General features: G+C 37.1%; 1 protein-coding gene across 5 annotated transcripts in view; it reads right to left on the bottom strand.

Moving 5' to 3' along the window:
- Positions 1-15,493, bottom strand: part of DCLK1 (doublecortin like kinase 1) — a 248,427-nt gene that overhangs the window by 64,724 nt on the left and 168,210 nt on the right. For 4 of the 5 annotated variants that reach the window (XM_027890908.1, XM_027890904.1, XM_027890906.1 and 1 more), the window contains exons 5-6: positions 14,979-15,095; positions 4,303-4,397 (exon numbers count right to left, since the gene is read on the bottom strand). In XM_027890908.1, the coding sequence (XP_027746709.1) occupies positions 4,303-4,397; positions 14,979-15,095 (212 nt within the window). Of the gene's footprint in view, positions 1-4,302; positions 4,398-5,314; positions 5,518-14,978; positions 15,096-15,493 lie in introns of those variants that run through there. The other variant, XM_027890907.1, reaches the window with a different exon arrangement.

Below are 15,493 nucleotides of genomic sequence, written 5' to 3'. Positions count from 1 at the left end.
ATTTAGAGAATATTTTTATGTTCATTTTAATAACTCTACAGTTGTTTAAAAGCAAAATCATGCACAAGATTTTAGTGTCACTTTCTATGCTTTTTCATCGGCTTTTAAATACTTGAAACTTTTAAAAAGTTTTCCTTTCTGAAAGACTTTTTTTTGCAGAAAGTTAGCCAAAGAGCTGTATTTCTGGAGAATAGGGGGAGAATCTATTTATTATTTTGCATAGATTTATAAAAAGAAAAAAATTGCTGAATGAATCAGACTTCTTGCCATATACAATTCAGAAAAACCCTTATATACATGGAATTCAAGTTATTTGTCTGGATAGTCAAAAGGTGTCTTAAATCTGATTTTTTTGTTATTCTATAGGTTGTAACCTCTAGGAAAGTAGAAAAATATTTAAAATAATGACAAGCAACAGAAAATCAGGTTCAAAGTATAAAATGTGTCCACCTTAATTGAAATAATAACTGATTAAAAGACAAATAACTGATTAAAAGATAAAAAGTGGGAAAATAAGCTCAGAAACTATTACAAAAGGAACTTAAATAAAATTCGGGGATTGTAATTATATATATTTATTTTTATAATTGCCATGTTACCTTTTCTGAGTCTGTATCTTTAACTGCACTCAGTTGGAAATACATATGTGTGCAATACAATAACTCTACTTCAAGTGCTAAAGACCTGAATTTCAAATGTTTTAAGCCTCTGTAAAAAAATGATGTACATAACAATTTAAAAGAAGAATCGTCATTTCCTGTTTAAGAGTATATATAAAGAAATAATTAAACTACAAGAAAGCATAACTATAGGACACAGCCTGCACTATAGAACACAAAATACTCAGGAACTCAAAACTAGTTGATAGTTAGCTCAGATAGCTGATAACTTGTTCCTTGTTCACTTTCAACTGCATGTATTACACCCATGAAGTTAGTCTTTCAAGTCTTACATTCCTAAAATATAGACTGAACTTCACACAAGATTATAAAAAATATCTTTCCCTGAGTTCTGAATTTCTGGAAACAACTCATCCACATACATATGCAAGAGAGAAAGAATAAACTTTATATTTTTATATTCTCGCTTCTGAGGGTAGAAAATTTTATCTGTAGGACTACAAGAGTACTGCTTTCATGAGCATGAACCACAGCAGCATTTTTGGCTTTATTTATATCAATGGAAAGCCTTCCATCAAAGGCCAGAATTTATTTTTTTTAAAAAGGTGAGTGATGAAATCTCAGTAAGTTGATTCATCCCTGTTTTAAGTTGCCTAATGCACTCTACAGGTCTTTACTATTCCCAGGGAGAAATCCCTCAGTTTGTGAAATTATCTTGCTTTTGTGCCTCTGAATTCAAAAGCATGACTTCTCACCTGTACTTCCCAGGAAAAACACGGTAGCCTGCCTAGGCTCCTCAGTACTGGGATGTCCCAAGCTTCAACTCCCCCATACCACTTGGATGGGGATGCTGAAGAGCTGATTGATTAGTTATGTCAGGGGGAACCAGGCTATGCTATCGCCTTCCAGACCCAGGGCCTACCACTGGCACCCCATGTACCTTGATGGCATGAGAGAACAAGCACTACTCTAACTGCACAGAGAGAGGCGAAAAAAACCCCAAATTACACAGCTAAGTTATTTCAGTTCTAAAGCAGTAGCTCCCTCAAACTCCAGGTAAAGAGAGAAAGCCAGAGCAGTCAGAAGCCCAACCATCACTCTCAACCCCAGACTGTGGCTCTAGCAGCCAACACTCTTGAGGCAGGAACACCTCACCTCTCAACACTGGGGACAAGACAGGCACTTAAATCAATCTCCTCTTCTCTCCTCTATGTCTATCGCATGTCACCAGCATTTCACAATGTCCTAGGGAATAAACCTCCCCATGTAGCTAGTTTGTCAGCCTTGCAGCTGAAGCCAGGGAAGACAAAGCAAAACGCTTTGGGTTCAGATTTGGTTTATGACAATATGGTACATAAAATAACCTGTCCTTTAAATAAAATTTAAATGGTAACACACAAAAGATGGTACTTAAAGTAAAGAGAACATAATTTATACTGCTAACAATAAAATTGTGACTAGTAAGCACTGTTTAATGTCTATTTTACTAACTGGAATGAAACCCTTTATAATTATATTATTTATATGTCATAATATATTATGTTATATTATTTATGGGGTTTTATTTAAGTATTAGGTTATTTATACTAAAATTATAACCTGACACAATCATATGTTTTTACACTGAACTTCTAACTCATTCACTTCACAAGTTAAACATGAAAGCAGAAAAAATAAATTCCCAGACCAAGTGTAAAGTTTCCACCCCTGAACTTCTGAGAAGTTGATTTTGTAACCTAGATAATATTATTGCAATGCATTTTACTTGATTGCAATCTATCTTTACACGAATGTATTCCATGTTTCATCAGGTAAAAAAATAAATCTAGCTAAAATAAAGCCAGACTAGCATGAAACATCCCCTACTGAGGTCATGGGGACTGAATATGAATATTGGAGAGTAGAATTAAACTCTTCAATGATGTCTTATCTCTCCTGTAGTTTGTTCAATATTTATTTTCTATACAGTTAGCAATCTGATTATGTTACCATTACACAGCCTTTTACATCCAAATACTGCCACTAGGTGATCCTGTTACACTTACAAGTAAAAAGAAGCCCATCTGTTCTCCTCTTCACATTTGAAAGTCAAAAACCTTGTGGCTAGAAACCCCTTGAGTCTAATGGTGCTGGCCACATGGCTCCCACTCACACATCCACAAACATTAACAGAAAAACATTTCTTCACTGTGAAGAGAGAAGCATCAGTGGTGAGAAAGAAAGCTTAGGAAAGTTACCAGTGAAAAGAAACAGCCTTACAGCAAATGCAAATCCAATGTATACTGGTATCATCCATTTAAACAGACGCCCTCACATCACCAATGTATAATTCATTTGGAAGACTCTTTGTTCCCTCTTCAGTGACTTATTTATGATTCATTACAAGCTTGAGAGTAAGAACAAACAGGTGTGGAAGACATTACACTCAAGAAGATTTTAGTACCAGCTTACCCAACTGGAACTTGCATGTTTACTCTCTGTGTATCAGAGGATGAAAACCATGATACTACCTTGAGGTTTCAAGCTGCCACTCACTGACTACATCTATACTGCAAGATCACAGTTGGCTTCCATAGCTATAAACAAGTCACAGCAGAAACCCTAGCTGTATCCCAACCTCAGGTAAGACTTGGGCATGCACAATCCCTCAGGTCCCTGGTATTTATCAGACATGAAGAAGGGTCCGTAGGCTAGAAGGGAGTCGTTCATACTACAGCTATTCCTGATCTGGATATCTGGGGAATCAGGTCTACACTGATCCCCAAAGTCAAGCACTGCCAATTTTGTATGTAATCCCCTCATTTTGAGAGACATAAATTATGTCTTTATTTAAAAACTTAAAAGGCAGAAAAAGCATATGCTCAAACTGTGTTTACAAACAGGTCTAAGATACAGAGTACTGCCTTAGGGAAGCTTTCATTGAGAACTGATTACACTTTAGAAAATAGCAGAAGAGAAGATACATAGACATCTGCCCTACTGCTTTTGAACAGATACAATTAATTAAATTAACACATGGAGCCTTTTGAGTAGAACGAGTAATATTTTATCAGAAGGTTCCAACAGTAACATAGGTACTACCCTGATTCTGGATGTTTAGGAATATTGTAGATGCGTCCATGCATGGTAACTAGGGGGAACCCAGAGCTACTACCAACTCTCATCCAGGAAAGTGACTGACAGGTTTTATGTTTCCTTGGTACTGATAGAATCTTCACTGCGCAAGCCTCTGATACCACAACTAAATTCCACAGTGCATTCTTTCACCTTGTTTCAAAATCAAAGCAGTTTGAAGGTTGTGCAAGTGACACAATGCCCATGGCAGTTAGGAACCAAAAAAAAATGTCTTTGGCGATGTGAACATTTCCTTCCAGTTGTGAAATGTTTGGAAAAAGAAAGTAAAACAAACAAACAAAAAGTTCTTGAAAAAGGAGAGAGACAACCCCTGTTTTTCCCCCCAAGGATAAACTAATTCCCAGCATACTTAGTATTTTGACAGACACAGAACAGTTGTATTCCACTGTAGTGTTTTACAAACACATCAAGGACTGTATAGCCAGGCTCTTCCACCCTATGGCTCTACACACACACACAAGGAATCAGAGGGGAGAAGGCTATTGGATAATGGCTAAGCTGGATTCTCTCCAGCCATGCTCAGAAATCAGTTTCCTTATTTCCTTACCCTCTGTTTACGTAGGCTTCCTGGGCTGGTGGGAGATGGGCTTGGAGACTTCCCAGAGCGGGGAGTAGAAAGCTGGCTACCAGGGGTTCCATTCACTAAGAGGACAAGAAATTGAAAAAAATAAATATAAGGCATTACTAAAGGAACAAAAAAATAAACTTTTTTTTGCATTCTTTGTTGAACAGAATAATTTGCTTTTGCTTAATGTTTCAAGCATTAAATAAAGTAATTCACAAAAGAAATGTTTCCTTAGAGTTTTAGTTCATGAAGACAATCTTTATACAGAGTGAAAGCAAATAATCCACAAACCTGAAAAGACTCTAGTCCATGGTAGAGAATATGATCATGTTTTCTTAAATTGCATTGTTCCTGTACTTGAAAGTGATGGGGAATGAGATGCTTTGTTAACCTTAAAAGACACTTGCGATATGTAAACCTTTTCATTCCATTTAGCTATGGCTTGAAGTGTTACTCATTAAAAATAATACAGTGTTGCTTGCAAGAACAAATCAGCTGCTTGCTTTTCCTCACTCATTCATTTAAAGAGATTTTTTGCAATACTATCTGACCCAAACATTACCTTAGACTTAACCCAGAAGGGCTTTCTAGAGGCAAATAAATTGGATATAACTCCTCCAGTCTGACCTACAGGAAAGCACCACTTTCTCAAATAAGTAAGTTTCTTCATATATCTCAGTGCCTATCTTTTTAGAAGCATCTTCACATGCATATGACATTATCCAGTAAATTAACAAAACAACACCAGCAGAGGACAGAATTCTACTACAAAGTAATCACACAATATCAATAATATTCACACTGAAGCACTGATAGAAACACTACAAAGCGTGTATCACATATACATGTAAATATTCTTAAACAAGCAAGACTGTTATATCACAGTCCACATTTGCAAGCACCAGCATAAAAAGAATCAACAATCAGAATCCAAGATTCTGAAGCTTGGGAGAATATTTACATAATTACAATATCAATAAGGCATTTGACTTACCTTCTATGAGCTCTAACATGGACAAAATCCTAGTGTTTAACCTGATAACAGCAAGCAGCAAAATTCCTGCTCTGTACTAAGCCAAGCTGTAGCCAAACTGAGAAGCAATGGGATTAGTTAAGGATAGCTGGGACTGCTCACAGAGTGAGCTGAATGCGATGCAGGATTCATAAGCAGAAGCCTTTTCTGCGTAAGGCTGACGTCTTCAGAGCAGCAGTGGGAGGTGCAGGTGCTGTCTTAGGGCTACATCAAAGGTGTCAATTAAGCATAATGCTGCTGCTTCACAACGCTGAGCCACCACAACCCCCACTCGCTTTCCATGGAGCCCCAAAAGCCTAAGCAATTTTATATGCTGTGCACTGAATCATAATGAGGTGCCTTTGGGGGCAATGTACCAAATGACTCATCCAAAAATCAAAATGACAATACCTCTTGTAAAACCTTGGCTGACTGGCAATCTAGCAAATGCTAATTCCTTTGGATAATACAGTAGGCATTTTTAATAGATTCTTCTTACTTTTTACATAACACATTGTTCTCACTGGCTAAAACTGGGCCCACACATTATAAGGAAGAAAAATGTATACCTACCACACCACACACATCAATAAAACACATTATGCTGCATGATAAATAATGATCACTTAATAGTGCTTAGGTTCTATGATCCAATCTCAACATCAGTTTGTGCAAGGCATTGTTTAAAATAAAAGTTCAATCTATTTGCATAACCATAGGAACAACAAAATACACTAATTGAATTTAAATAGGCTGCTTTTATAGAAAAGAATTCCACTTATCTAGGCTTCGAATTCTGTTTATACAGAGGACAGTGGTTTGCACACATCAGCATTCATTGAAATGCTGTACTAAGTGAGTGGGGGAACACACATGCATATGTATGTATGTATGTTCATACAGAATTCAGCAAAACTTCCTATAGGTCTGGCTTATAATGACCAAAATCAAAATTATTATCAATACCATTGAAATAATTTAGAAAAAGGGCAGAATGAGGACATTAAAAATGAGTTTTCTGGATTCTCAAACTTCTAAAGTTTTAAAAGGCTCCATATAGAGAAATATGGCATTATTTTGAAACTAATATTAAATTACTGCTATTCACACAGAGCTGGTCCTCAAGACTGCTGAGTAACAGGACCACTGCTCTGCCTTCTCTTTAAACCAAGCAGATACTCTCAGCTATTATTATAAGAAAATTTAAGATAACAGATACACTTCAATACACCTTGTAGCACTGGGTACCAGTTACTGTTTCTTATAGATGGACCCCTTCCCCATAACTTTCAATATTATTTTTTCTTAGAATTACTATGGTAATTATTCTGTCCCGAAGACAGAGACTCAAGGCTACAAAGTGGAACCAGACAAATAGATGCAATGGTGCAACCAAAATACGAAGGCGCTAAGTACCTAAAATGTGTACTATACAAGGACTCCTTATGGAGAGCTGTTTTGAAGCTCTAGACATGGCAATTAGCACTGGAGATGAATTCCTCCTACCAGTCTTTAGGTACCTACTGTATTGGCTTCTACATCTGCAGTAGTTTTCTAGACCTTACATTAACCAAGTTGCTGTCGTAACATGAGTTGTATCAAAGCAATCATCTAAACCTGAGCTGATGAACAATGTACTAAGAGAAACCACTGCAGTGTAGACTTCCAAAGCCACACAAGATGAATCCAAACCCACACACCTAGAGATTTAAGATAGGCTGGAAATAAGGCAAAGTCATCAAAATTCTCCCCACCTGTTAATTTTGGTGGATTTTATTCCAAACACAGAACTCCATATATAAACTCTGATGAATGACGACCATACGGACTCTAGATTAGGGAAAAGGGACTTAGGTGATGTGGGTTCTATTCCCAACTCTCTGTATGCATCTGTGCATGCCACCTCTACCACATGTCTACTTAGGCTTTAAGTTCCGGCAGAATGAACTCTTTTACTTGTTATGTTTTCTGTGTTCTTAATGCTCTGCATATCAGGAGATACACATTACTATTACTACTGATATTACTAACGTAATGCTTAAGACTGACATCACAACAGGAAAGAGATGGTAATTATATAAAAATACTTTCCCAGTATATTCCAGGGGTCCTTCTTTTTTATGTTCTTGTTTATGGCTTCCTGTCCTTGTGAGTCATTATACTGAATTTGCAAATAGAGATGATATTAGGTGTCATGTAGCAGAAAGAGACTGGAGTGATTCTGACTTCCTTGCTGAACTCCACTCACAATCACTACACCATTCTTATACAAGCTGTTCATGACCAACAAATGCCATTCTTGCAGTTTGTTGCTGCTTTTGGCAATAAATACATGAATAAAACCTGGTGGAATGGATTTTGGTTGGAAACTGCATTCCTGTCCAGTATCTGCACTGACTGGTATAGCACGTTACTACAGGGAACCTTGACGTAGACAAAGACACATGAAATTGGTAAATCACTCTTGTGATTAATCATGTTATTGAGTGAGGCAAAAAGTTACTTGTCACTTTTTATTCATGAAACGGCAGGGGGCAGAGACTTCAGCTTAACACACAGTACCCTCCCATCATCTCATGAAAAAGATTTATCAGTTTAAAATTTCACAGGTGAAATATGTATTAAAAAGCTAAAACAGTATTAAAATTATTGTGGCTGCTCTGAGCAGATATATGCAGCCACTTAACTGTGAACTCCTTTCCCTACTGTCCTGTCTTGCTGAAGATGTGTAACAGGGCAAGGATCTGCCTTTGTATTTGTTTTTCCTGCACGTGGCACACCTGTGAAGGTAGAAACTCCCATAAAATAGAACACTTAAGCTGGATACCAGAATCTACTGACATAAATGCAAAATAGGCTTTCATATGACAATATTTATAAACTAGTGAAAATGCTGCAAACAAAAAGTACTTTGATGGCATTCCAATAAATAAATTTTGATAGGGCATTTTTTATTATGTAATAGAAACAAAAAGTAAGAAAAACAGAATTAAAGCATCAAGTGCCAGTCTGAGAAGCCACTAATACCACTGCACTGCATAAAAATAATACTTTCCTATGAAATTGCCTGTTGATGTGCTAGCATATTGTACACCTAGAGACGACTGTGTTTTAAAAAGGAGGTTTTCCAAACACAAAAGTATTTGTGAAGAAGAAAGAGAGGACTAAGAGAAAGGAGGAACACAGGCTTTTTTTTTTTTTTCAGCCACAATTTATGAATAGGATAAGTTAACCTAAAAATTATTTACAGAAGTCACAACATGTGTAGGTCATATTCAGAACTGTTAGCTAGAAAATGCTGATGTGAGATCACTGATTGCCACAATTACACTGTAGGTTTCCACTGTCCTTTCCAAAACATTTTTCTGTCAGTAAGATTATGTATTTATAAATTAGTTAGGGAATAAACCATACCTTGCCTTTTCATTCCTTCTTCTTTTGTATTCTACTTGTATACATTGTGTAATTTTTGTCTTCACACCAAAAGACAACGTATAGAGCGTCATTTAGGCAAGTGTGCCCTTAGTACAGCTCCCCAGTAAAGACAAGGCATTATAGGTTCTACCCTACCACACAACTGGTTGAGAAAAAACCCTAAATTCATTTTGACTGGTGCTAAACTGTCATTTTTATATTCAACCTTTTTTAGACTTTACATCAAAAAGTTAAGCAAATAAAAGAACATCTCTCTGTCACTGAAGACAAGGCTTTGCAGACCCACACAGAGCTTTCACCTGATCAACAGATCAACAAATTAGAAATGTCAACAGAAAGGATCACCTTCAGGTCAGGTTTACATTCCCCATCCCAGCAGTCACCAATACTTGAGTCCCTGCCAGTCACTAGTACGTGTGGCAGCCACACAATGTAACCCAAGTAGTGCAGAGCTCAGCAGGGACTGTGGCCCCCAAACATGTTCAGCCACTACAATATAGCACTTCCACCTCAACCTGAAGTTAGCTATGTCTGCACTACCGAGCAGAAAAGCGTTGCAGACACACAGATGTTGCAGATGTATCTTATACCTCAGAAGAAAGGAGGTTGCCTTGAAAATGCAGTTCCCTGGAATACACTAGTATTCGTTTTTTCTGCAGTCTCAGAAGGTGGGTAAGTGCCTTTTGGATCTTTTCCCTCTGCACTTAAGCTGGTATCTATGATCTTGGCTGCTAATTTCATGCAGTACCTAATCAAGAGAGCATCTACATGTACGTAAGATTAATGAAAATATTTTGAACTGTTTTGCCTATTTAGAAAGACTAGGATTCTCAAATCAGTCCATGTGAACAGACTACCAATTCTGAGCATTTTTCTTTATTCAGGGTTTAACCTTTTAATCCTTTAAGATGGCTAAACTGTTCAGTCTCACCAAATCTATTTCTCTTACCCACTCTTGATTTTTGTAACAGGGTACAAAATGATAAAACCTAATTTTTTAACGATTAGTATCAAATACAAACACCATAAATAAAAAATTAAAAAGAAGCTATGATCAAAGCAAAAATATCTGGAAATCCTTGGTTCTGCAGTATGACTCCATCACTCCCGTGGGTTTGTACTTGTGGCTTCAGCATATTTATTACAAAATCTCTCAGCTGAATACCTATAACACCGTGAATAAAAACATGTGACCTCTCCAAAGACAATATGATACATCATATTCCTTCATTTGGGATACAAAAGACCTTCTTCAGTCAGGTGAACTATCAAAATAAATGAAAACATACCTTATTGCAGAGGAACACCTCTACCTCTTTTTTTCAACTTTTTAGCAGAGAAAAGCACAAGTATCTGATCTAGAGAAGCCTTCAATAAGGTCCAATTTCCATTCCTAAACCACTTCTTTTTTTAGGGAACATCTACAGTTTCGTTCAGGGTTTAGTTTGACATGCAGGTTCACAATTTCTTTGCCCAGGTACAATTTAAAAAAACCCCAACAAATAGTCCTTGGTAATACGACCTATCTATCCATTCTTCACATATGTTCCCTTTGTCATCCAGAATAGTTACGTATCAACCCAGTTTTTCTTGAAATAGTCACTTGTCACTAAATAAACTAAACTTCTAAATAACTTTCAAGCATCTGAAATATTCTGAATGATAATTTGAAGGGAACAGGAGATTGCTCAGAGGGGAGAAGAAGTAAGGTACTCAACCTGGAAAAAAAGAAAGTAGTTACTTTTGATGAGAGCAAGTCCTGAAAATTACAGTGGGAATTTCAGAAGCTAAACCAGAGTTCACTTGAATGAAGCATCTTTCCTTAATTTAGTGGACCAAGGGTACAGTAACTTCAGTCATCTCCTGCTGCTCTTGATTTGATTAAAAATAATGATCAAGAAGAAGTGCTTTCTCTGAATCTGTTAACTCTTCACCCACACTGAGGCTGCCACCAATAATGTTAATTGGCAGCTGGACAGAAGCTGACAGCTACTGAATAGCAATCAGACAGTCATAATTTTCAGTCACCAGTAACAGGTTGATATGCAGTCTCACTGAAATTAAGCAACGCTTTTATGATGCCCTTTTCCGAATACTATTTGATGTCAACAAAAACACATCAAAGTGTTTTACAGGTTTTAAGGAGACATCAGCAAATCAAATAAAGGTAGGATTATCTATTGCACTTGGAACCAGACTTGAGCCCTCTGCCTGCCCAGGAGGTCACACTACCTTTCTCTGCTTTTCTTCTTTGCCTTTTTCCCTGCTTCTCTTCTCTATTTATACTGAAAGCCTTTTGAAGCAAACATCTCAAATGAGTTTGTAAAAAAACAGAAAGCAATCCCCCTGCAGTGAGATTTCTGTCTTGTGGTACTGTTTTGAAACACTGTCAGATGTAAATAAAAAACTGAAGAAAACATAATAATGGAGAAGTCAGCCCTTACTACACATCTTCCAAGCTTGCATGTACTCTTGTAAGAAAAAAGTATTCCATGTTTTTATATAAAAATAGGATGCATCTGCTCTCAAGAGCTGGGGAGGCTAACACGAAAATATAAGCACATTAAACATATGCTCTGTTATGGAAAAAAAAAAAAAGAAAAGCAATCATGGAAGAAAGGTGAACACCATCTATGGAAAAGCATACATTCCTCTGAAATATGCCAAGAAATGGTGTAAAGGTAGATGCAGCCTTTTTGCTCACTGTAGACTGTATAGCTCAAGAAATAATGGGGAGCGTGTGTTTCCCATTCCCTTAGAGATTTATGCACGTTACCTTGCTCACAGTTAACCAGAATACAGATTTGAATCTGTGTGGCCCTGAGCGCTCTGGTTTTGATAAAGGTCTTTCCCTGCAACCCTGCAGCCTGCTTGCCACTCACAGGTTCCCCTCTTTGCCCCATGCTGCAGTGGCAGTGTGCCCTAGCACCTGTGGGATAGTGTTTTTTATCTTATTGCTCCTATGCTGCTCTTCCCATGGCCATGTACCTGCAAAGCCTGAAAGTGTTGTTATGGTAAGTTCTATATAGAGCTTTCAGGCTTGCCAAGGAGGCTGCCTTTACAGGTGATGGAGAGAAATAGGCACCTCTAAAGTGTGAAAGTTATCTAATTGCCTTGGAATTATCATTAAAAGCTCTTTTCCCCCCAGTACCAGATAAGACGATGGTTCTCCAGAGCAGTGGTTAGGTTCTCACATAGGAGAGGGGACATTCAGGGTCCTTTGCCTTCTCCTGCATAGAGTCAGGGGTCAGCACAACAGGGTGAGACTGAGACAGAAAGCAAGGGCCTTCAAGCAAAATAAAATAATTTAACACTACTGAATTTATCTTCAAAGCACTGGATTTGGTAAAATGTTATTGTTTCAAACTTAGAGAAGCGAAAATGAGACACAGATAGAAAACCAACAAATGACCAACCCCCAAAATAACCCCTTTGATTTCTGTAAGCAACTTCATAAGCTATTGGGATGACTTTGGGAAAGTTCATCACCTTATACCACCATTTATTCAGAAAAAGGAACTTATGAACTTCATTACATTTGTAAACATTTAGTTCAAGCCAAAATTTGGCTTAATTCACTGACCATTTAAAATTCTGTGTCAAAGAAGAGAAACAGTTGTTGAGGATGGCATTTAAGCGCTTAAACCAGAGGAGATGGTCTACATGTCTTAGCCTTATTTCTCTATTATCTCTTAAATATCTATTTCTCTAACAATAAGAAAATGGCCCAAAGACTGAGCCTTCGTTAATTCTAAAAATGATGAATTCAAATCATCTATCCTGTTATGGATGGGAGGAAAAATAATGTTGAATACCTGCATTAAAGGCTATACCATACCATAGATGCACACAGAAGATAATAAAGTGTAACTAAAGGATATTCCTTCATTTTACAATTTTATCAGTTTTTATATCCAACTTTGACATTTTAACATCTTAACACAGTCTTTGTCTATGCAATTCTCCTTTTTCTGGCCCATGTAGTTATCCTTGTGTATTATCTTAATACGTACATTAATTCAAGACTGAAGCAGGCATATGATCATTTTGTGCAGCTCGAATGTGCAGACTTCTCAAAACACAGCAAATATCAAACCAAAGGAGTCAGATTTTTTCTAGTTAGCAACATGTTCTTTTCCATACACCTCACTTAGCTTTTTGTCAAGGGTACACTCTCAAGAATGCTTTCTGTCTGTCCTTTATCCCTACTTGTTTCAAACTGGTTTTATAACAAAACTCTTCACAAAATGATACACCTTTAAATTTTTGGAATATGTATATATTGTCTTTGATCTGAATAAAGAATCTACTCTTTTTCTTAAGTATTTTCTATGTTTATTGCTAAAGAAAGAAAAATCCCTAACAGTAAAGATGGACTGAAAGCAGTTTTAAAACATAGAATAAAAAATACATGTACATGCACTTAGCAGTAACGACACAACAACAAAAGCATAACTTGCAGTTATGTACAAGTCATTCAGGAGATTCTCTAATACTGAGATGTTTAATGTAGACATGACAAAATTTATCTGCTCATATGTGCACTAGATGGCAATTTCTCTATTCTGCTACTGTCACGAGTACGTAATTCCAAGAAAAAGGCAGTATTTTTAGGCCTGCTGGGTGGAAGAGAAGTGAAATCTATACATACGGTTTGTATTTCACAAGGAGAACTTTTTGTCTAAAAAAATCAGTGCTTCTTTTTCTTTCTACTGTGTTTTTTTTCAATGCAATGTCTAATATAAAACTTCAATTTTTTTAAATTGCTGTGTTTTTTTAGTTTTATGTGATTTTAAGATGATTCTTGAGAGTAAGTGTCCACTTAGTACAATACTGTTTCCATATATAAAAGTAACACTGATGTAAGTACTCATGTATCTAAGGTTAGAAATAGGCTTCCTCTAACACACACAATTTGACCTCACTATTTGCAGAAGGCAAACACAAGAGATACAGAAAGCCAAATCAGAGCCATCACCCCCACTCCAAATAAATTATATTAGAAACAGACTGAATTGTTTATCCCTTTTAAGCTGTAACACGTGAAATAGACTAGACTAGACTAGACTAGACTAGACTAGAATAGAATAGAATAGAAGGGTTGTTCTCCAGCCACTCCTCTCCCAAGTTATACTTGTCCCTACTGTTACTCCATCCCAGGTGCAGAATCCAGCATTTTCTCTTGTTAAATTTCATCCTATTAATTACTGCCCAATGCTCCAATCTATCTAGATCCCTCCAAAAGGTAACGTGTCCCTTGAGAGAGTCAACAGCACCTCACAGTTTGTTATCATCAGCAAACTTATCAACCGTCCATTCAACTCCTGCATCCAGATCATCAATAAAAATATTGAATAAAAGTGGCCTTAGAACTGACTCCTGATGAAATGCTGCTGCTGACCAGTTGACAAGCAGATGTACCCCATTCATTACAATACTTTGAGCCCTGTATTTCAGCTAGTCCTTCACCCAGGCTCCTACCAGTTGACTACCCTCTCTGTAAAGAATTTCTTCCTAACATCTAACCTAAACCTCCCCTGGCAGATGAGAATATTCCTTTTTTCCCGGACACGCGTTAAAATAATCTCCTGATCTGTTCCAGTGGTTGAATATGTAAAGTATTCTGCTCAGACTCACAAATGAATATTCATTACAAAAGAAACCCAGAAAGAGTCCATAACATTCACAGACCAAACAAGGCCTCCCTTGCTAAAGTTTCATTTAGCTCTGTTCCACCTAGGTACAAAGAAAGTTACTTTCCATGTTTAAGAAAGAGCTACTCTGGGCTTGTTCCTCAATCGATACTTCATCCCATTACCTCTTTTCAGGTTTCTTTATTTCAGCTGTTCCTAGGATGTGTAGGAGGCACATTGCCTACCAGCCCTGCTACCCACATCTACATCTCTGTGTCTCATTGTGTCTCTCCCACATTCCTCCTTCTCAGTTTCTCTCTCACTGGGCCTTTCTGATAACCATCTCCCCACAAAGACCTTATTTGAATTTAACCACGGTAATGCCAGAGTATGACCTATAAAACACTGAAGTTTTATTTTGTATTGGGAAGACGCCTGAAAAAACAAGTGAATTTTTACTATCAGTTGTTTCATACGTATAATATTTTTCCACAGAAAGGTGGCATTTTAAGTGCATTGCCCACTGTATTGAAACAGAATGGTTGCTGTTCTTAAGAAAGGCTGCTCACTTGCTTTACCTGAGCTAGTAGAAGCTGGAGACTTGCTGCGTCTGGATGGGCCTGGGCTCTTGGTGGTGCTCCTACGTGAAGTCGATGCTATTTTGGTATAGGAAGTGGATTTCACCACCCGACATTCTAAAAGACAAAGAAACGGCATAAGTTAGAAATTAGGAAAGCCAGCAAGATTCTGTAACAGAAAGAGCACCAAAAAGTGCAAACATTTAGCCCACGCTTGTTTTCATTCACCTTGAGGAGTTTTATGAGAAAATATAAAATCTGTATAAATGGCTCCATTAAAATCAAGTACAGTATGTACCATATCCCAGACAAAGAACTACTGCAGTAATCCAGACTTTTAGATACCATGGTTACTGCAGGTAGTCAGGACAGCTTAATTTAACAGTGCTGAGAATACACATAAAATTTCTTTGCTTTTGAAGATTTCAGAACAAGCAATGCATTGATTTTTTTTTTTTTTTTTTTTTTGTAAACAATCCAAATGCAGTCTAAGCATTTTTGTCAACCCAGGTAGT

This window comes from Empidonax traillii, unplaced genomic scaffold (genome assembly GCF_003031625.1).
Source record: "Empidonax traillii isolate 1590-97213 ecotype Southwest subspecies unplaced genomic scaffold, ASM303162v1 scaffold302:size813347, whole genome shotgun sequence".
NCBI lineage: Eukaryota > Metazoa > Chordata > Aves > Passeriformes > Tyrannidae > Empidonax > Empidonax traillii.
Note: the sequence above shows the minus strand (reverse complement) of the source record. Positions and strands in the feature narration are given on the sequence as shown.